Here is a 24,109-nt window from a genome sequence, read left to right as displayed (position 1 = left end):
TAAGTTTATTTATTTAAAAAAAATAAATTAGGATTTAAAATTCTTTTAAAAAGAAATTAGGATTGTCCTTTTAGAATGATATCACAGCAACTACCAAAATTTAAACTGCATATGCCTTTTGGCCCATAAATATCTCTGTCCATAGCAATGTCTTTACTCAAATAAGATTTATTCATACAAGAATGTCAATTGCAGCATCTTACTGGTAGTATTATTACCTCTGTGTTAAATAAAGAAATTAAGATTTAGAGAGCCTATTAACACGGAGCTAACACTGGAGGTCTAGACAGGATTTGAATCCAGGTTGGTCTGGTTCTAAATCCTATACCACCTCACAACAACAAAATAATTATGCAGAGCAGGTTAATAATGTTCCTAATAATAATGAAGTCCAACTATAAAGCCAAATATGATTCCTTTTAATTATAGCTACATAAGATACAAAAATGACCCACCAGACATGAATATTAGGTTACTGAGTACTTCCTAATGTTTAACTGCACAGCTACTAGAGTAGGGCCTAAAAATTCCATTCTCTGTTATAAACATTACAACCAGTCCTAACCTAATTCCTGTTTCTGAAAAAGACTGTAAATTAGAGAAAAATAAAAATGGATAATCACGATGCATTAGACAGATGTATATTTTTATGGTAAAAAGTGCTAAGTGATTATGGTGACAGGCAAATGAAATCTACTTCAAATGCAGACTTCTCCACTATTTCATAACTACATTAAATTAGATGTTGATGTTAAAATGTTTAAAAATACACCTAAAGGGCAATCTATGTAGCCATGATTATCATACATTTTCCATGAGGATGAAATTACATTTCTATTTTGTTGTTAAAATATTCAAACAACTATGATTTTTATAAGCTATCATATTATGAAGATTCTAAAGAACTACAAATTATTTTTAAAACTCTTTCCACATAGAACTCAGATACATTAAATGAAAAGCAGAAGCATACATAATGTGTTTTAATTTGTATAAAAAGAAGTATATGTATACTTACATCATTCCAGAAATACTCCATGCTAATATAAGACACTAAAACTAGTGATTATCTCTGATGGGGAAACCAGGCATAAGGTCTGAGGCAGAAAAGTGACTTTATTGTACAGCCTTAGTACTGTTTGGATATTTTATATTTTACTTATTTTATGGTAAAAACTAAATAAATCTCTCTCTCTGATGGCTGAGAAAAACTACTATTGTGGGTCTACATGGATACTTTTTACCTCACAAATTGTTTTTTGTCACTCACAGAAGGTTATTAATAAAACAAATGTTGGAGCTTTCTCAAATACAAATTATTGTTTGCTTTCTAAATGTGCTTTCTTATTTACAATGCATTCATTACTTGAGGATAGGAGCAGACTAATCAGCAAAGAAAGAAAAAAATGGTTCAAGTGATGCCAACGGTAAAGAAAGCTCTAAAAATTATACTGTAAGTCTGCAGAGAAGTTATTTGATTTACATACCTTCTGGAAATGTACATTCCTTTTGGAAAGTAAATGCATTCAATCCAAACTAAAGTTGCTCTTAACTAGTGTATTTTAGAATCCTAATAATTTTAGTGCCCCAAAAAAGTAATCCTGCAGAAAATCCAAAAAGATTTTAGTGACTACTAGCATTTTCTATACTTCATCAGGAAGGAAGCTGATTGTTTAGTAGGAAATCAGTAAGCTAAAGAATACAGAATTAAAGCCATGCATTATTTTCAAAGGTTACCTGTTTACCCAAAATTTTCCTTTAGGTTCTAATCCTATGGAGTGCTGCAACTTTATATGGCTGAAATGAAGAAAAGAAAGTGTCTTCTTACATAATACTCTGTGGAGTTGTGTTTTTTCCATAGCATAGGTCCTTAAGGCCCAAATTCAAAGAAAACATGAAAGAACTGATTTAAAAAAAAAAAAAAGCAGCACTTTATATATATAAAGAGAAGTACCTCCTTTAACAAACCTCTTACAAACTTTCATAGATGTGAATAAAGGTATATACCAGACCAAAATCATTCCAACTCTACCTGCCATGAAACGAAAGTATTAGTATTCATTTATGAAAGATTACTCTGGATTCACCCAAGCTTTTCTGAACCTATTCTGTTCATAATTAGGGGGCTTCTGTATTATCTATGTGTAATAAATATAAATGTATATAAAAGTACATAAAAAACTGATTAATCATCATATAAAACAAATCAAGTTTGTCAATGAAGAATTCACCTATAAATCTTCTTTCCTCTTTCTTTTATAAACCTAATAATTGTATAATTTTTATACAACTTGAATCTACTCTATTAATATTATTATATTATATATATATTTTGCAATCAAAATCCTAATATTGTTATATATCTAAAGGTGAGGTAATATACAAAATTGACTTCTTAGTGGCTCAAATATATCTAAAATTGCAAAGCTTGTAAATAACATTTTAAAATGTTACTGACAGAAGTTAGTGCCTAAACAACAAATACCAGTTTTATAGAACTACAGAAAAAAAATATTTAAGTTTATTTCTCAACAGAAGTTAAAATAGGAAACTGCCATCCGAAAACCTGAAGGGTAAATGTAACTGACATTTACTTCTAAGGGTCAACCAGCTTGAAGATCCAAATCTAGAGACCTGAAGCAGAACATGTTTTCCAAACCAGATGCTTCCTCAGCGTCCAAAATATACTCTTGCTAACCAATAATTTTTTCCCATCTAAGAGTCTTTGTGTAATTCTAAATTTAATTTCTCCATCTTAAATTTTTTTTTGTATTTAAGTATAGTTGACATATAAAGTTGTATTTGTTTTAAAACATAGTGATTTGATAATTCTCTAAATTACACAATGCTCACTCATCACAATAAGTGTAGTTATACCATCTGTCACTATACAATGTTAATACAATATTATTGACTATATTCCCTATGTTGTACTCTTCATCTCTGTGACTTATGTATTTTATAACTGGAAGTTTGTATTTCCCAATCCCTTTTACCTATTTTGTACATGTTCCCACCTCTCTACCCTCTGGCAACCATCTGGTTTGTTCTCTGTATTTATAAGTCTATTCCTGGGTTTTGTTTGTTCATTTGTTTTGTCTTTCAGATTCCACATATAAGTAAAATAATTTCTCCATCTTTAAAAACATTGTAGAAATTAGCATAAGTTGGCTTAGATAACAAATTTGAATGACTATTCTTGTCATATAAAATGAGATTTCATTAATAATAATTGGCTTAATAAAGCTTGAGACCATTTAATGAATATAAAAATCATATCCAGGAAATAAAGATTCTAACTACTCAAAAAGCAGAAAATAAGACATTAAATATAACATATTATCATTTAAGTATAATACTAAACATGCCAAAATTCGTGTGAAAGATAAAAATGATTAATTCATTTCAAAACATGTATATATATATAGTTTTATATATATAGTGTTTTATATATATATATATATATATAGTCTTTTTTTTAACTTTTGGATTGTTTTTCTAACAAAACACACACATGTGTTCAATAATATAGTCATACTTAAGTCTCTGTTATGCTTTAAACAAAAAATATTTCCCATAAAGACAGTCAAAATAAAACATTTCAAATGTTTGCTATTTTTCTCTAGGTATTCTGACACATACTTTTCTTGACTGAAACTGATCTTAAAAAATAAAGTCTCAGTTTATTTTTTTTTTATTTTTTTTTTCAACGTTTATTTATTTTTGGGACAGAGAGAGACAGAGCATGAACGGGGGAGGGGCAGAGAGAGAGGGAGACACAGAATCGGAAACAGGCTCCAGGCTCTGAGCCATCAGCCCAGAGCCTGACGCGGGGCTCGAACTCACGGACCGTGAGATCGTGACCTGGCTGAAGTCGGACGCTTAACCGACTGCGCCACCCAGGCGCCCCAATAAAGTCTCAGTTTAAAAAACAACAGAAAAAATATCATCTTGGTAGATGCAAAGGAAGCATTTGAAAAAACTCAACACCCAATAGCTATTTTAAAATTTCTCAGTAAATGCTGAATAGTAATTCCACTAGGAATCTACCCAAGAGAAATGAAACATGTTCACACAAAGACCTATAAATGAATTTCAAAGGTAGATTTACTCTGAAGAGTTAAAGCCTGTTGTCCATCAACAGGTGAATGAATAAACAAATTATTGTACATCCATAAAATAGAATAATATTCAGCAATAAAAAGGAACAAACTGCTGGTATAGAAAACAAAATGGATAAATCTCACAAGTATTATGTTAACTGAAGGAAGCTAGACACAAAAAGCCTACGTATTGTATGATTTTTATAAAAGCAAACTACAGGAACAATAAAGAACTATTACAAGTCAACAAAAAGACAACCCAATTTAAAGAGGGACAAAGGATTCACTAAAGAAAATATATAAATAGCCAATTGATTCATGATACAACATGGATGAAATCTGAAATGTGCTAAGTAAAAGAAGGCAGACACAAAAGGCCACAAACAATAGTATGGTTCCATTTATATGAAAGGTCCAGAATAGGAAAATCTAGACAGATGAATGGTTGTCAGGAGCTGGGGGGGGGGGGGGGGGGGGGGGGGCGGGAATGGAGGAATGGGCAATGACCACTAATGGATACGGGGTTTCTTTCTGGGATAATTAAAATGTTTGGGAATTAGATAGTGGTGGGGCACCTGGGTGGCTCAGACAGTTAAGCATCCAACTTCAGCTCAGGTCATGATCTCATGGTTTGTGGGTTTGAGCCTCGCATTGGGTTCCGTGCTGACAGCTCGGAGCCTGGAGCTTGCTTTGGATTCTGTGTCTCCCTCTCCCTCTGCTCCTCGCTCCTCCCCCTGCCCCACTCTCTCTCTCAAAAATAAATAAACATTAAAAAAAAAATAGATACTGGTGACAACTGCACAATCTTTTGAACATACTAAAACCCACTGAATTATATACATTCTAAAATGGTGAATGTTATTTCACACTATGTGAATTATATCTCAATTAACAACAACTACAGGACAAATTAGATGAGTGGTTGACAGGGGCTGGAGCAAGGGGATTCACTACAAAAGGGCACAAGGGAACTTTCTGCAGTGATCGAAATGCTCTTTGATTGTGATGCTGGTTTTCCAACTGTATACACTTTTCAAAATTCATTAAGTGGAACACTTAAAAGAATTAAATTTACTGTCAATTTTGTAAATGTAAATTACACCTAAAAAACAAACCATATAGAAAAACTCTAAAGCTGACACTAAAGTAGAAGAAATACGCATAAATCCAGATGCACACAGGGTTTTACCTTATAATGCATGAATTAATGACAAACAATATTAGGTACTTTTTTCAATTCCCTTTATAAAACATTTGAGAAATATAGTTTAATGTTAAAAAAATTACACTTGAAAGATACTTGAATTCTCTTTATGAAGCAGAGTTTTTTTTTTAAGACATACAAATTACAAAAACAAATTCATGGGTGTGAATTGTACTGCTGCATAATATCAGCTCTCTTACTGTTAAGTTTTTCCTGATAACTATGTAAAAGTTCCTTGATGTTGGGGAGAACATTTAAGACACTAATTCTATGTTGTTACGAATCTAACTTTACAGAAACCACACATGAAACTTACTATCTTTGTAAAATATGACATTTCTACTTAGAGAAAGAACATCTTAGGCTGTATTTGATGTTATTTTATTGTTGACTTGCCCTATAGCTTCTGCTACTATTTAGGGATAAGTTAACAGGGTCCACATTTTCAAAAGTTATATATTAAGTATATATTATAAAAAATATAATACTTCAATTTTGATTCGAGTGTTTTCAGACATTGAAATATTTTTCACTACGTGATTTTTTTTTAAAGGAGTTGTTCAACTTTCAGGGTTATCTTTACTTGACTAAATGAAAAACAAAACTATTTTTCAAACAAACAGGAAATTTAGACAAAACTCTAGTATTCCTAGATATGCCTTGGTTACTTGGAGGAAAGGATGGAGGAGAATGTAAAGTAGATATGGGAATTTAAACTGAACCTGTAACTTAATTTTTTAAAAAGGAGTTCTGATTCAAACTTGGCAAAATATTGTAACCAAATAGAAGCTGTTTATCATTTTCTGTGTTAAAAATTTTTTTTTAATGTTTTATTTATTTTTGAGACAGAGAGAGACAGAGCATGATCAGGGGAGGGGCAGAGAGAGAGGGAGACACAGAATCTGAAGCAGGCTCTAGGCTCTGAGCTGTCAGCACAGAGCCCGACACAGGGCTCAAACCCACAAACCATGAGATCATGACCTGAGCTGAAGTTGGATGCTTAACCAACTGAGCCACCCAGGCGCCTCTCAGTCTCTGTGTTTTTAAAAAGGATAGGACAATTGTTAAAAGGGCTTATTACTTCTTTAGTTTTCTTGGAAGGCTCTGTAATCATCCAAATGTAAAACTTTGTTATCCATAATTCTCAGAGTCTCCATCTCCAACCCATCTGATCCTAATTACATACTGCCAGATTAATCACCCAAGAACCAACAATAGAGTCCAATTCCAGTTACCTCAAATATAAATAAAGGTCAGGAAGGGTGGGAATCAGATCCCAAAGGGCAGAGGAATTCAAAACCTTTTTGGATTCAAATACTCTCTTCATTTCTCTGAGCCCAAGTTTGTATATAGGTTAAAAATGAGAATAACAACTACCTCAAACAATCCTTGAAGGATTAAAAGAGATTTTTTTTTACATGAAAGCATCTATTAATTAACACAGCTGGCACATGATCATTCAATAAACACTAGATAGCCTTTTTCCTTTGTGTAGCCTAAATTGCCACAGCAGTCTAACACATACACTATACTTGAGTTTTAAAAAAAAGAATCTTCATTGTTCTTGCATACTGTGCAGTTTCACTTTCCTGATCAGTTTCATTTTCCATTTTATTCGTCTCTTTCTCCCACCTTAAATTTTCTGTCCCCCTATTCATCATCTATTCCTATCCTATTTTTCCTTTCAGGCCCAGGTCAAATTCTACTTCTTACATAGTCTTCCTGACTTTGAATTCCTATCGCTCTTAAAAAGCAGCCCCAGAAGTTGACCATTAATTGTTCTTTATTTGTATTTTAAATATTATTAATTGTAACTATATATTTTCCTAGTTTAAAATAATAATAATACAGATAAAGCTACAGACATTTTGACTATTACCTTTAGTCCCAGACCACTCCTGTGGGGGAGCAAGTACTATTGTTATGTATCCTTCTAGACCTTTACTGGCATCTATATATGCACAGAAATGTAGTTTAGCTTTCTCTCTTTATTTTATATAGATGGTATCAAATTGCATATGATGTTCTATAACTTGCTTATTTCACTTAATGTATCTTGGAGTTTCTTTCAATACATACAGCTCTACTTTTGTTTTGTTTTGTTCCTCTTTTACTGAGAAATAATTGACATCACTAAGTTTAAGGTGTACAGCATGATGGTTTAATTTACACACACAACTGACCCTGTAAGAACACGAGTTTGAAGTGAGCAGGTCTACTTATATGCAGATTTTTTTGATAAAGTCAGTACAATAATGTAAATGTATTTTCTCTTTCTTATGATTTTAACATTTTCAAAAGAAAATGTCTAGCTTACTTTATTGTATGGATACAGTCTATAATACATATAACATACAAATCTGTGTTAATTGACTATGTTATCAGTAAGGCTTCTGTTAACAGTAGGTTATGAAGTTTTTGGGGAATCAAAAGTTATATGCAGATTTTTGACTACATGGCATGTTGGTGCCCCAAACCTTCATGTGGTTGAAGGTATTGTGAAAACATTACATGATAGGTTTAGTTAACATCCATCATCTTATATAGATACAATAAAAGGAAAAATTTCTCTGTGATGAAAACTCCTAGGATCTACTTTCTTAACAACTTTTCCTATATATCATACAGCAGTGTGAACTATAATAAAATTGTCCATTACATCTCTGTACTTACTTACCTTATAACCAGAAATTTGTACCCTTTGACCACCTTCCTCCAATTCTATTCCCCTCCCCCCAATAAGGTAACCACAAATCTGATCTGTGAGTTTCGTGTGTCTTTTGGTTTTTTGGGTCTTTTTAAATTCAACATGTAAGTGAGAACATAGTGTCTGCCTTTCTTGTCTGACTTATTTCCCTTAGCATAATGTCTTCGAGTTCCATTCATTTTATCACAAATAGTACGATTTTCTCGTTTTTTATGGCTGAATAATATTCCATGGTGAATATATACCATAACTTTTTTATCCATTCATCCCCGACCTATTCTATTCAGCTGTTGCAGTGTTCCAATTTGTTTACCCTTTCCCCTTTGGTGTGCATTTAGGTTTTTTCTAATATTTACCTGTATAAATAATGAAGTATTTCAGAGGGCAAATAAGATGAGAAAAATTCTGAAGCAGAAACCACAAAATAAAGTCACTATTTACATTAAAGAGATTTTCTAATGAGTTGAAAGCTAAAAGGTCTATGTATCTGAGAAGCAGAGGATTTTTCATTTATATTATAATTTTAATATTATTTTTTTTCAATTTTCATATTCTTTTGGGCATTAGATAGGGCTATGCCATAGTTTTTTTGGGTAAGGTTCAGTGCTCATTAAATTATCTGGTATAAAATATCTCATGCAGGATTAGATATAGTACCTACATGTCTATTTTCCACCAGCATTATTTTCTCCATTCACTCCCAACACCAGAGGGCAGTAGCCTTAGTGCTAATTAGCAGTCACGTATAAAGTGACTCATGAAAAAATATTTTAGTAAAATCTGCACTAAATTACTAAACCTTTTGTTTTGGGGGAAAATATTTCTAAAAAACAGGACATATAAAATATGTAAAAACAATTGAACAAGCTAAGAGGATGAAAGAACCCTGATTTAGATAATCCAGGGAGTAACCATGAAAATCTAAGATGATGAAATATAATACTTACATTCTTTGGCTAGTTCAGTGTATCTTACAAGTAAAATCTGGAAGAACCAAATGAAGACAAATTCCTTTTCATTAGGTTCTCCAGGCTCTCTCAGATTTTTCAAATAGGAGGAAAGAAAGAGATAAGGAAATAATTCTAGATCAAAGATATATCCACATAGGCTTTCTAATGGCCTTGTGGAAAACTTGAAGGAACTAAACAAAAATACTAAAATAGGGCAAAGAAGACCCCCAAATAAAAGGCAGAAAAAGCCAGTCTGCCTATTTTAAAATTTTCAGGTGGGAAAGAAGGAGGTGCTTTCAAATATAAATCCTTTCTTTCAAATATATACATACATATATATATATATATATATATATATATATATATACACATATACATATATATATACATACATACATATATATATATATATTTTTTTAATGCATAGACTTTACTTTTTTTTCAACTTAAAAATTATTTAAACTCTACTCTCAACATGGGGCTCGAACTTATGATCCTGAGATCAAGAGTCACATGCTACTCACTGAGCCAGCCAGGTGCCCCTAGACTTTACTTTTTAGAACAGTTTAAGGTTTACAGAAAATTAAGCAGATAGTACAGGGAGTTCCCATAAATGCCCTAGCCTAGTTTTCCATGTTGTTAACATCTTGTATTAGTGCAGTACATTTGCTGTAGTTGATCCAATACTGATCCATTTTTTTTCAAAAAATTTTTAATATTTTTAAGTAATCTCTACACCTAACATAGGGCTCGAGCTCACAACCCCAAGATCAAGAGTTCCATGCTCCACTGACTGAGCCAGCCAGGTGCCCTTGATCCAATATTATGAACTAAAGTCCACAGTTTACATACGGCTTTTGACAAATACATAATGCCATATATCCACCATTATAGTATCATATAGAATAGCTTCACTGATCTAAAAATTCCTTGTGCTCCATATACTCCTTCCTTTCCCCTGATAACCAGTCATTTTTCAAAAATTACCTGTTTTCAAAATGACATATAGTGGGCATCAGACAGTATGTAACTTTTTCAGAATGGCTTCTTTCACTGGGTAGTATGTATTTCAAGTTTCTTAACTGTGTTTTTGTCTCTTGATGGCTCATTTCTTTTGTGGCTTGATAACTCATTTTTAAAACATCGATGAATTGGAACGCCTGGGTGGCTCAGTCGGTTAAGCTTCCCACTCTTGATTTCAGCTCAGCTCATAATCTCATAGTTCATGAAGTTGAGCCCTGAATCAGGCTCTACACTAACACGTGGAGCCTGCTTGGGATTCTCTCTCTCTCTCTCTCTCTCTCTCTCTCTCTCTCTCTCTGCCCTTTCCCCACATGCGTGTGTATGCACACACAAGCACTCTCTCTCCCAAAATAAATAAATAAATTGGATATACCAAAATTTATTTACCCATCACCTACTGAAGACATCTGGGTTGCTTCCAGTTTTAAGTACATTTTTAATTTGAAAAAATAAAAGAGAGTTTTAGTTGAAGATGGAAGCCTCAAGCACTTGTCTCTTCTTCCTCCTGAGAATTTTTTACATGACAATAAAGGTATAAAATAACTAAATCCATAATGCAAAAAGAACTGGAGAAGGGGTCAATGGGTACTGAGGAGTAGATGAGATTTCAACATATTTCTGAAAGACAGAAAGAAGCATGAAATGAAATACAATAAGCCAAAACCCTATTTATGCTGATAACATAAATTGTTCCAGCAATCCCACTTTTGGGTATGAGGACAAAAGAATTGAAAGCAGGGTCTTGACGAAGTATTTGCATGTCCGTGCTCACAGCAGCACTATTCACAACAGCCAAGGGTGGATGCAACCCAAATGTCCATGGATGGATGAATGGATAAACAAAATGTGGTGTATCATATTACTCAGCCTTAAAGAAGGAAATCCTGTCACGTGCTACAACATGATGAACCTTAAAGACATTATGCTAAGTGAAATAAACCAGCCATAAAAAGACAAATACTGTATGATTCTCTTTATATGAGACATCCAAAGTAGTCAAATTCATAGAAACAGGATAGAACACTAGTTATTAGCAGGGGCTGGGAGGAGGGTCAAAGAGGACATGTAATGGGCACAGTTTCACATTTGCAAGATGAAAAAGTTCTAGAGATCCATTTCACAACAATGTGAATATAATTAACACTACTGAACTGTACACTTAAAAATGCGTAAGACTGTAAATTTTATGTTATGTACTTTTTCACAATAAAAAAATAATTAAATCTTGTGTTTCGTCTTATTGATCCTCAAAATTGAAAATAATATGTAAGCACAAGGTTAAGATCATCTAAATATTGTTCATTGTGGATCTATGTAGTGGGTGTGGATAAAATTTGCTTCTGTTCAGACCTACCTATACCTCCTGAAGGTATTGAGATCAAAACGATTTTTTTTCTTAAGCTCTATCAATTAGTTGTTCAAAATCATGCCCTGTTTTGGTTTCCTGTTCAAACCATAACTTGCTTACTCAGGTCTTCCTTCCTTTCTCCTCCCCTCCCTTCCTCTCTACCGACCCCTGGATAATTGCTTTTCTTTTTTAAATGTTGTTGCCAGGGTGGTGGTGCCTGGGTGGCTCAGTCGGTTAAGCGCATCTGACTTTGGCTCAGGTCATGATCTCATGGCACGTGAGTTCAAGCCCTACAATGGGCTCTGTGCTGACAGCTCGGAGCCTGAAGCCTGCTTCAGATTTTGTGTGTCCCCGTCTCTCGGCCTCCCCTGCTCTTGCTCCGTCTCTGTCTCTCAATAATAAATAAACATTAAAAACAATTTTTTTAAATGTTGCCAGAAAAACATATCATCTTCACCATACCATTAATATCTTCCAGATTTTTACTATTTATGCATAGATGTTGCACTCTTTTTAAAGACACATTTCTTGAAGCCCAATGTGGATCTAGGGCACTACGGTCATCTGATATTTCTTTACGTTGGGGTAGTTCTTCCATGTCAACTTCCCTTATATTTCCTACTTCCTTTTGCTGTAAGTTTCCTCAACTTAAGCTTTTATATTTTCTATTGCATTTGGCAAAAGGTAGAGGGATAGTCATTTATTTTTCTCTTAACTTCTAAGAGCTCGTTCCTATTTTTGATGCCTTTCTCATAGCAGCTTTCCTCATTTGATGGAATTCTCTTTTTAAATTTAACTTAAAAAATTTTAAAATTCTATGTACCTCATTAACCTCGTTTTTTTCCCCCCTCTGGAGCCATTGCTTTGTTTTTCTTGCTTTTAATGCTGCTTGTTTTATGTAACTTGATCCTTGGTCAGTCATTGATATCCATAAATTATTCTGTGAAAATGGTATGGGTTTTCTCCATTTTTGTAAATGTATGTTATCTGCCAGTCTCCCTTGTTGTTGTTGTTTATTTATTTTTGAAAGGGTGGGGCAGAGAGAGAGGGAGACAGAAGATCTGAAGTGGGCTCTGCACTGACAGCAGAGAGCCCAACACTCGGCTGGATCTCAGGAGCTCACACCCAGGGTGAGATCATGACCTGAGCACTGAGCCGAAGTCAGAAGCTTAACGGACTGAGCCACTCAGGCACCCCTACCAATCTCCTCTTAAATAAAATGGGCAATTAGGAGCTTTGGATTTGTGAGTTGGGCTTATTGTTCTGCAGACTGTTAGCACTAATTACATTATTTAAACTTACAAGAATAACTACAACATAACTATTGAAATTTAGGAGAGGTAGAGAATAATGTAAGTTAGCTCTGATTTTTTACAGCATATATTTGCCAAGTAACATATAAAATAAACCTAGGACTAGTGATACTAGTATATTGTTTAGTCGTTTGATGGTAACCACGAGAATAACTAAAAACAAGTAGCTAAAAATGGTTTCTAAGGAGCAAATTGAAAATGAGAAGAAGCAGTTAGGAACATTGTTTTTTATTATATTCCCTTTTGTATTTTTTTTATCATAAGCATGTATTTCTTTGAAATAAATACAAATGAAGTGAATATGAAATGGTAGAAACTGAGGGGAAAATGTAAGAAATTTGAAAAGAAAAAGAAAAAATGAATTTCATTTCTAAGAAGGAAAATAAATTCAAACCTTCATTTATCTGTACTAAATTTCTCAGACAGAGGGAGAATGTTGTTGCCAAGGAGACCAAAGCAACTGTTGAGCCGCAAATTCAGCTCTTTAAAAAAATTCCATGACATTTATTCTGCAATTACATCCTACTCAGGTTTTACAAAGGCCAATAAAATGGTTTTAATGAAGTCCTTGAAACCTGGTGTATGATGTCACTAACATTTACTAAATATTCAGGTTATAGAATCTAGTGCAGTGATAAGAAAATTAGAGTAAAAGTCAAATGATCTAAATTCTAGTCTCAACTCCACTGCTTAAAAGCCATACATCCTTGAGTAAGTCATTTACCTTTTCTGAAATTTTCTTTACTTGTAAAAATGGGGAAAACTACTATCTAGCTTGCCTGCCATGCAAGGTTGCTGTATCAAATGAGATTTAGATCATTTTACAACGTTTGAAACATTACAAATAAATTCAAGTAGTAGTGTTAATATTTCCCAAAATTAATAAAGCCACATGTATTCTGTACTCTTCATTGCTTAAGGACCAAATTAAGTATTAGGAAAATGTGAACCAAAAAAAGTAACCTAAACTACTACTATAAAAACTGGATTGAACTAAGCGGCAGATCCAACCTCTGGTCCAGGCTCTACCCAAACTGGATAACTTCCACAACTTCTTTAGATCTCTATACCATGAAATTAGACTAGACCACCTTTGTAGAGGTGCTTCTTGGGTGTCTTTTCCATCACACAATGATGATTAAAAGGGAATTCGTTCACCTCCATTTTACTGGGCTATATTTTGCTTGCAAATGTTTCACTGCTAGGTATCCGAAAATCACTGGCTTAGACTGAAGTCTTTTATTTCTATTTTCAGGCATTTCATAACCCTAACCTAACCTAACCTAACCCATCTTTACATTCTATTCTTTCTCAACACAGACCTACATTTTGAGACCAGAGTACTCTACTCACTATTTCTCAAAATGCCTTGGCCAAGCTGTGCCTGCACATTTTGTCAATATACAACCGTTGCTGCTCCAACTGGCTGAATAGCATTGCCCTGTGTCCTGTTCCACTCCCCACCCACACATTAAAACACCCAAACTTGAGCAGTACTCAATACTTTGGCTATATCTGCTTTCAAAAAGTTAAAGTTTGAAGTAAATTAGAAACAGGTGATAGTTGTCATGTTAAAGAGAACCTGGCTTCTAGGCCAGCCAAGACTTGTGTGTAATTTGATAGGATGTAAAAAAACATCAAAAGAAGTAGGAAGAAAGTGGGAGCTTTAGTTAGCCCTAGCACATAGAAGGGAGTGAGCACTACAGAAGAGTCATCTGGGCAAGGAAGAGGAACACCTTGATCCATGGACTTGGGTTCCAGTGGTAAGATAGTCCCATCATAGAAACGGATGCATTTACTTACTACAGACCAATGCTGTTAAACATTTAGGCATATATCTGAATCCTTGTGATTTTATTTCATGATCTTTGACTTCCTTATGGTGCATCTAGAAAATACCTTGACTACAGACAAACCTACTTATTTTACATCTGTACCAATGAAATACAACTTCATTCTGAATTCAGACATCAGGTTCAGTTTCGAGTATAGCGAATCCATCCTAAGACAACACAGCCTAACAAATTAGTCTGACAGCATAGAAACTGAGGGTCAGATCCTGGACTATGGTAAATTTACCAACAGAATGCCATCCCATAGTACCCCAAACTGCTCCAGTAAAAACCCTGTCTTGTGGAATTATTTTCCTTTTAACACTTACCCACACTCTTACTTATTCAAGGCCAATAAACACATACTGAAGCTTTTCTATGACCCCTACATACCTTTCTGATAATTTCTATGTACCCTAAACTACAGCTGAAACAAATGTTCTACATACACAAAGTTTCTGTCTCTGCTTGGAATAGTCTATATAGTCAATAGCTTTGATAGGTTCCTTTTTTTCACTAAACAGGTATTAATCAGGTATGAAACTCAGTTTCTCTTCTAAAAGACTATTTATGCTGTCAGTGTGTAATGTAATAAAAACTATAAGTTTGATCTATTATTTTACATTTCTGCACTCTAAATTTCAGTGCCTTGGGATATATAGCCTAGGTTACCCACAGTCTATAGTAAATACACATTTGTTTACCAATTATAAGCATTCTTTCCCATTATGGGGGGAGTCAGTTAAGTAATTATTTATTATTTTTATTAAATAATTATTTAAATTATTTGGATCTAGTCCTCAGTTAAAGGCACTTACTACTTGTTCCCTTTGCGAGCTTTAGTTTTATTTTCCCTTCTATGTTGCTTGAAGATATGATCCACATCTATTTCATGTTTGTATCTCCCACAAGTTTTTAGCTAATATCTTACATAGAGAGGGCACTTTAAATATAATTTAAGAACCTCTCTTCCATTTTCAGTGAAGGCTCACCTCAGTCTTTTTATATTTATCCTGGTTTTATAAAGTCTCCTTTGATAATCCCAGTCCACAGGTCACTCTTACTTTTGTTCCAATAAGGACTGCCTATAAAACATTTAATTGCCAGCAATACAACCCTAATGTTATCTTTTTTTGGTGTATATGCATTTTATAGTCTTTTTATATTTCAGTATATTCCAATAATATCCAGGCATAGACAATTAATACATATTGATTCATTCAGCCAATCTTTAAAAAGAAATCAATCAAGAGACTCATTAGGAAAAGTATAGTCAAAACTGGCACCTATGGGGCGCCTGGGTGGCTCAGTCGCTTGGACGTCCGACTTTGGCTCAGGTCATGATCTCGCAGTCTGTGAGTTCGAGCCCCGCGTCAGGCTCTGTGCTGACAGCTCAGAGCCTGGAGCCTGTTTCGGATTCTGTGTCTCCCTCTCTCTCTGACCTTCCCCCGTTCATGCTCTGTCTCAAAAATGAATAAATGTTAAAAAAAAAAAAAAAAAACTGGCACCGAAAGAGAACAAAAGATCTCATCCATGGCAATGAAAAACAAATTCCTATTGTTGGAGTCAAACAACCTTGACATACTTAGTAGTTACTAGTAAATTAAATTGTGTTGTAATTCTACAAGTGTTTTCAAATTTCATGAGTCTTCCTTTCTCTTTAGGGACACATAAGTGCCCAACCACATTCATTTCCTGAAAATACCAATGAAAGCAGATGGCTTTAAACAAAAACAATTAACTATATTAAACATATACAGTTATCATTCATTTGTAATTTGGGTAGGTTTCCCTGCTGAAGACATTATATAGTTGGTTTGTAGTACATTTGATTTTATTGTATGCTATTCCTTAGCTCTTATGCTATGCTTTAAAGTTATTTGCATTTTACACATCCTTACGGTAATTAATGGGATGTCACAAATTCTGCACACTTGATTTAAAAAATATATCTTTATGGTCAAATTCTGTAATAAGGGACTTATTTCTTTAATTTGATATTTGAATCAGAACACTAGAGATTCTTCCCGCTCCAAGTATGGTCCACAGACTAGCAGCAATGGTATCACCTGGAAGCTCATTCTTGAGGCCTAATCTCAGACCCTACCCCAGGCCTACCAAACGGAAATTTGCATTTTAGATTCCCAGGTGATCTGTAAGCACTTTAAGGTTTGAGAAGCACTGGTTTAGACTCTATAGGAAGAACAGAATGTCTAAGATGCACATGACCAAGAAACAGTTACTAACTCATTGTAATTGCTTATTTGTTGGTCTTTTCTGCTAAATGAAGGCGTGTTGAGGGCAGAACCCTTTCTATTTCCTCACCACCAGTATTCATTCCCTGGCCCTAACAGGCTCTGAAAACATTACCCAATACACAATACATATTTTTGCTAAATGCATGAATGACTGAGCAAAGTAAAAATAAAACTTTTTCATAAAGTGAATCCTTTAGGAAATTCTTTTGTACAACACAATTTCATGTACTACCATACTAATTCCTTAATTCAGTATTATGAATTCCATTTTAAATACACTGCCTTCGCTACTTCAACAAATGCATTTTATGCATTTGACAAAGCAAAAGCTTGGATCATCTTCCTCTGCTGGAGTCACCAGTGGCGTCTTTTACAAGTGAGAGAGCTGCATTTTAACTCTGGCTCTCACAGATCCATCCCATATGTCTGCACAAGATGAAATCACCCCAACAACTTGGAGGGGGTGGGGGGAGTAGAGGAGGAAAAGGAATGGGTAAAGCAGAAACAATTCCGTATCAGGAGCATCATATGAAACCTGGAAAACATGATTCTTTGAACAGGATACTCCAGAAAATAACTCCCGGCAAGGGGAATAAAGAGGTAAGAGAACTCTCACCTTTTCAAGAGCTAAAGGTGATAGAGAAAACCACCAGCGACTACCTAGCGACGGAAAGTGGAAACACACCAGACCAGAAGTAAAGCAGAGAGCGGTTAGAGACACCTAAAAAGGGTACCAAAAACCACTTTCAGGTTTGCAGAGAAGGAAGTCAAAGGAGAAGAAAGAGGAAAGAAAATAGTTCTACGAAGGGTAGAACTTACGACATGATGATGATAAAGTAATAATAAATAATCGATAATAATATTTTTTTTTTTTAAAGAGACGACATGCACTTGAAGGGCGGGGCTGTAGGTGAGAAAGGGAGGCTGCAATTCCGCGCACTGCAAAAGGAAGTGACCACAGGTATCCCCGCTCAGATGGTCCCGGGGAGGCGGCCCAGGCATACGTGGGTGGCAACGCCCGGGTCCGCTGTCCCCCACCCCGTGGCCTGAGCCATCTTCTCAGCAGCCTGCTGACCACCGGGTGCGGACGGGAAAGGGCGGACTGTGCATGGGCGGGCGGGCGTGCGGGAGGACAGAAGGATGCAAGGCTGAACAGGTACCCACCTTATCCCAACGGAGCCACTGCCCGATGGCCGTATCTAGCTGAGGATCACCGGTATGGTAGGGGGCGTGGAGCAGGTTGGAGTTCAGGTCTCCCTCCGCGTTTTCAGCCATGGCAGCCAGACTGGGGTGTGAGGGCCTGGGGGCCGGCGAAGACACTGAGTTGGGGGTGGGGGCTGAGATGCGCTCACCAGGGTTCTGACGCCCCCTCCTCACTGAAGGGCATCGGAGACCAACCGCAAGGTGTCTGAACCAGCTCCTGCCGCAGCTTTGCGGAAGCAGGAAAGACGGGGGATTCGGCCACCCGCTCCCCACCAGACTAGCTCCGGGTCTCTTTCTGGGCGAACGGACTGAGGCGGTCCGGCGGCGAGAGAACAACAACAGTCCCAGATGTCTGGGTCTCGGCCGCCGCCGCCGCCCTCGCCGCTGTACGCCCCGCCTCCCGCGCCACTGGCCCCACCCTTTCCCGCCCCAGCTGATTTAAGTCCCTGGGGCGTGAGGCACCAGCGGGAGAGTACGGTCCCGGTGCCTTCGCAGTAACATAAGTTAGGATCCACTGGGGTGTGATGGGTTGTGGCGCGGCCTTTTTTTTTTTTTTAATTTGCTTCTTGCCACGCGTCTTATCCTTGTTAACAGTCCTCACACACTCCCACGCGTCTCCTTTTCTCGCAGCTGCCAAGGCCGCTACCAGCACGCTGCTTCAGGGCTCGCTCCGGGGACCCGGGCGCGCGTGCAGGACCCCTGCTCCCTCCAGCTTCAGCTTGGGGTACGCGCTTGGCGGGAGGATGCACGGGCCTGTTTCCGCACGACCTCACGGGAGTTGTAGTACTCTTCTTCCCCGGAGATCTGTAGAGACCGCCGCAAAGACTACAACTCCCAGCGGCTGCGCGCTCTCCCTTTCCTCAAAGGAGAAAGATCCGCCTCGAAGCTATTCCTTACGGACGCGCCTTGCCCTTACCCTGCTGCGCATTGTGGCCTTAGAATTAGATTATTTTAAGCCAGGATTGATGCAGTAAGGGGACCACTGTTATCCATTTAATGCTTTACAGTTCATCAGTCATGTTCTATCGCTTCAACCATCTTGTGAGGTAGGTGGGCGTGATCTAGCCCTAATTTACAAACAAAGAGGAAACTGCCTGTGCCTGTGAAGGGAGTTTCTCAAAGGCAAAATTCGTAATGGAACCAGGGTGCCAACCTCACATTTCAGCTGGTAGTTCTGTTGCTGCAGTGGGGTAGGAGGGAGAACAAGATGACTGAAAAAATAGACAAAGAAGTTAAGGAGGGAGGATGGGTCAGCATTTAACCATAACACAAGCAACGATGTCCAGGTGTCAAAAGAGAGGTAAAGAGCAATGACGATAGGCATACGGAGGAGGAAATGAGATATTTGAAATAATCTTCAATTTTTTATTTTGCCTCTCTGCTATGGAACGCTCACCTTGCAGAGTCCCACAACTTGCGAACTGAGAGATGCTGAGCAGGGCTTACCTGTCAGACGCTCAGTTTCTTGGTTTGGCCTTCTTACAATGGCTCTATGATTTTGGCTGAGTATCTTACAGCTCTTTCCCTAGTCAGCTTTTTTGTAAGGAGGGTGTAATAATATTTTACAGTTACTGGCTCTACAGTAACTTAATAAATAGCTTTAGAGTGCTTGAAGGTTCACAGATAAAAGACCTAATAAATTCAAAATACTCCTTTCTTCCCTTTAACAAGCCATTTACCATAATAAAATCCAAGCTACCAAGGTACAGAAAGAGCATAGTGCCAATTCCTGAAAAATAACGTGCCATGGTTGGGATTTACAGTCTTTGCTAAGCAGTTGGGTGTTTCTTTTATGGAATTAGCAGGTTCTTTTAATCACACAAGGCCTGGGAAACAACCACGTGTCCTGAAAAGAAATTAATAGTTCACTATCGTCACCATTATTGTCCATGACAAATGTTAAGTATTTACTCTATGCTAAGCATTATGCTAGGAGCTGAGGCCACAAGAAAGTATATAACAAAACTGTTTATTTCAAAAAATAAAATGTGTCTGGGAAGACAGATGTATGTGAGAAAATGCTTCCTTCAGACAACTGGTAAAGAATTCAGAGTCTGAGGTAGTCAGTAAAAGCAACAAGCAGCAAGAGGGAGAAGCACTGGGCTTTAAAGGTCAAAAAATTAAGAAGTAGAGAAAAAGGTAGAGGGCATTTCAAACCCATACATCACTGGTTCTCAAATCTCCCTAGGAATTCATTTAAAATGTGTATTTCTGGGGCACCTGGGTAGCTCAGTTGGTTGGACATCCATCTCTTGATTGTGGCTCAGATCATGATCCCAGAATCGTGGGATTGAGCCCCGTGTCAGGCTCTATGCTGTCAGTCTCCATGCTGAGCTTGGATTCTCTCCCACTCCCTCCCTCCCTCTCTCTCTTCTCTCTCTCCTACTCTTCCTCCCTCTCTCCTTCTTCCCCTCTCCCCCTCATGTCTCTCTCTCTTAAAAAAAAAAAAAAAGTGTATTCCTGGTCACTGCCCTAGAGATTCTGATTCAGTGCTTTGGAATAGGGCCTAAGTGCCCACATATTTAACAAATATCTATTGATTGTGACATAGGTGGCCATGATCTGACTACAGAGTTTGATAGGAGGACCAGTGAATTGGTGTCCTCTGGAATCTCATTAAGAAATACAAAATTTCAGGGGCGCCTGGGTGGCTCAGTCGGTTAAGCGTCCGACTTCAGCCAGGTCACGATCTCGCGGTCCATGAGTTCGAGCCCCGCGTCGGGCTCTGGGCTGATGGCTCAGAGCCTGGAGCCTGTTTCCGATTCTGTGTCTCCCTCTCTCTCTGCCCCTCCCCCGTTCATGCTCTGTCTCTCTCTGTCCCAAAAATAAATAAACGTTGAAAAAAAAAATTTTTAAGAAATACAAAATGTCAGGCCCCATCCCAATTGTGCTGAATCAAAATCTGTATTTCAACAGGAGCCAATGATGATTTATATGCATATTAAATTTGATAAGCAGTGGTTTTTATAAGACAGTTCTTAAATTTAATTCAATTCTGAGAAACACTACTAAATCAACAGACCTTCTAAGAGATGGAATTCTATAACACAAGTATAAAAGACTGGAGAAATACAAGTTTTAATTCAACACCAGAATCAACCAGCCCTCAATTTTATCAGCAAGATTATGACATACACTGGTTACCAGAAACCTTGCCCAGCATCTTTGGCTTATTGCTTAGGAATTGAGGGGTACCCAAAGAGACCTACAACTTATCAAATCAAAGAATAGTGTGTGTCCAGAAGAGGGAGTATAACAGTTTTCCTAGTCAGAGAAAGTTCAGAAGCTTTAATTTCTGTTGGAATTTGCCCAGGGTTCTTTTTTTTCAAGTCCTTATTTAAATTTCAGCTAATGTACAGTGTAATATTAGTTTCAGGTATACAACATAGTGATTCAACACTTCCATACATCACCCAGGGCTCATCACAAGTGCACTCCTTAATCCCTGTCACATTTAACCCACCCCTGCACCCACTTCCCTTCTGGTAACCATGGGTTTATTCTTTATAATTAAGAATCTCTTTCTCTCTCTCTCTCTCTTTTTCCCCCCCTTGCTCGTTTGGTTTCTTAAATCCCAGGTATGAGTGAAATCATATGGTATTTGTCTTTCTCTGACTGACTTACTTTGCTTAGCATAATACTCTGTAGCTCCATCCATGTTGTTACATATGGCAACATTTTGTTCTTTTTTATGGGTATTTGCCCAGGGTTCTGTATTTTTATTTGCTAAATCTGGCAACACCAACTGTGGTCATGAAAGAGAATATCTCTCTTGGTCCTAATATATATATGACCTAATATTTTAAGGTCATGATGTATATAACTTACCCTCGAGTGGTTCAGAAAAAAATACTGTGTGTGTGTGTATATACACACACAAATATATGTTATATATACACACACATATGTATTATGTAAATATACATGTAAACATATGGTTAGATAAATACCAAATAATAGATCAAATGGGGGGACATTTTAACAACGGGTGAATTTGGGTAAAGGATAGATGGATAATCTTTGTACTATTTTAATTTTTGCAGCTTCATTTGAAATTATTTCTAAATTAAAAAATTTAGAAGAAAAACCTCAGGGCATCTGGGTGGCTTAGTTGGTTAAGCACCCAACTTCAACTCAGGTCATGATCTTGTGGCTCATGAGTTCAAGTCCTGCGTCGGGCTCTGTGCTGACAGCTCAGAGCCTGGAGCCTGCTTCAGATTCTTTGTTTTCCTCTATCTGTGCCCCTCCCCGGCTTGCACTCTGTCTCTCTCTCTCAAAAATAAATAAACATTAAAAAAATTAAAAAAAAAAGAGAAACCTCAAGTGTATAAGAAATAGCCATTTATTTATTGTTTTTAAAATTCTAATTAAGAGATTCAAACCTCTCATTCTGTCAAGGTAGCAAGAAATTAAGTTTTCATCAGTATCAGGGGCCCCTCCTCTCACTCAGGCTTTATTGTATGGTACTGGGGAAACAGAGTCAATAGCTCTAGTTCATCAAAGTTTTTGCTAACATCTGTATTGTCCAGGGTCTTTTTTTTTTTTAATTTCATTAAAAATTTTATTTTTAGAGCCCATCAATGGACAAATCCCAAACAGTAGCAATACAGAGTATTTAAGAACATTTTAATACTTCTTTCTACCCATCTTTGTTTTCCTTTCCACAAACAAACATACTGGATTAATGCAACAATACTCTTAACCCCAAGTTCAATGCCTGAGTACTTTCAATATCTATTTTGAACACATAATAAAGCAGAGGCAGTTGATTTTATTTCCATTCGGAGCTCAGCAATTACTTTAGCTTCACATTATTGTATCACAAATTATAACCAAATGGCCTACCAAAGCAGCTAAAATCATAAAATTATTATAAGCCAAGTCAATGGTATGTATAAAGTTAACATGAAACAACAACTAGACTAGCATACATTTGTTTTGGGTCCTACAAGAAATATGCCAAAATAACAAGCTTTAGTAAAAGATGAGGTCCTTGGGCAGAGGAGAAGGGGAAGTCATATCATCAAAAATTTTGAGGAAAAGTTAGGTAAAAGGAAACCAGCCTATAGTTTTAACCAAATGAAGGGAGAAAGGGGAGTACATTATCAGGGTTGATGACAACTTGGGAAAAGACATAGCATTCCATCACAAACTTGTTCACTACCTCAAGAGCTCAGCATCAGGCTCTCCAGGCATTCTGTTATTCTCCCGCTGGGTTTCTTCACGTGAACATAAACGTACATTTATGCTAACAACAGAGTATTATACGGTATTTAATCTGATGGCAAACAATAGGAAAAAAAAGTTGTTAGGGCCAGACTGACTTCAGGCCATCTCAATACCCCTGAAAATAGGGGCAAAAAATGAATCATTAAGAAACAGTATTCAAAGAGTACTGTATTACCTAATGTGATTTATAAAACAAGCACAATTCAGTAATTGTCAATGGAAAAAGTCATAATATTTGAAAATTAGGAATGTTTTGATGCTGATTATTTACCAAAATGGTACTCCAAACAGTTAGGTTGGAACAAATTCCAAACTCACACTTACTTGCATCACCTCAGTTTAATAATCCAATAAATGACAAGACAAACAATGAAAACAACATCATATAGCACAGCAACTTGTTTGGCTCCCTCTAGATAAAATCTTCAGTTTTCCCATAGTTTTACCTAGAAATCCAGTTATAGAATCAAACTGTGAATCCATTTCAGCTAATAATTTATTTTGATGTTTAACCTCATGGCCTATTTCGATGGAAAGAGACTTTATAGCAGTTACTTTGCTTCTCAGACTTTCAGTGAGTCTCTCATTTTCTTCACAGGCACTATACCCACTGTTAGCATAACCATAGTTCCCATATTTGCCTGGAGGTACTCCTTCACCCAGGCCTGCACGCCTCATCCTGCCAGAGTAGGGAAGGAAAAAAAGCAGAAGGAGGGGTGGGTAGAAAGGGGCCACGGTCCCCCGGACGGTGTCTTCAGAACCAGGGCCCAAAGAAACACCAGCTTCTTTCCCCGAAGCGCCATGACATCAGTCTGTATTGCCCAGGGTCTTAATGGTCTTCTGGAAGTCTGACAGCTTTCTCCTTGCAAAGCATTCATAAGCTGTGGCCAGGAAACTTGGTTAAGACTATGAACCTGAAAGCCTCTATCTAGGTATACC

The 24,109-nt window shown here is 36.8% G+C and overlaps 1 protein-coding gene and 1 pseudogene across 1 annotated transcript in view; both read right to left on the bottom strand.

Annotated features, from left to right (window-relative positions):
- The window catches only part of PGM2L1 (phosphoglucomutase 2 like 1), a 50,352-nt gene extending 31,776 nt beyond the window's left edge, over positions 1-18,576 (bottom strand). The window contains exon 1 of the mRNA XM_047879361.1: positions 17,903-18,576. Within this exon, the coding sequence (XP_047735317.1) occupies positions 17,903-18,013 (111 nt within the window). The 5' untranslated portion in view covers positions 18,014-18,576. The remainder of the gene's footprint in view (positions 1-17,902) is intronic.
- Positions 18,577-23,499: 4,923 nt separating this feature from the next.
- Positions 23,500-23,907, bottom strand: LOC125146991 (BET1 homolog; annotated as a pseudogene).
- Between the last annotated feature and the right edge of the window lie 202 nt (positions 23,908-24,109).

Source organism: Prionailurus viverrinus, chromosome D1 (assembly GCF_022837055.1).
Source record: "Prionailurus viverrinus isolate Anna chromosome D1, UM_Priviv_1.0, whole genome shotgun sequence".
NCBI classification, from domain to species: Eukaryota; Metazoa; Chordata; class Mammalia; order Carnivora; family Felidae; genus Prionailurus; species Prionailurus viverrinus.
This window is presented reverse-complemented; position numbering and strand designations above follow the sequence as displayed.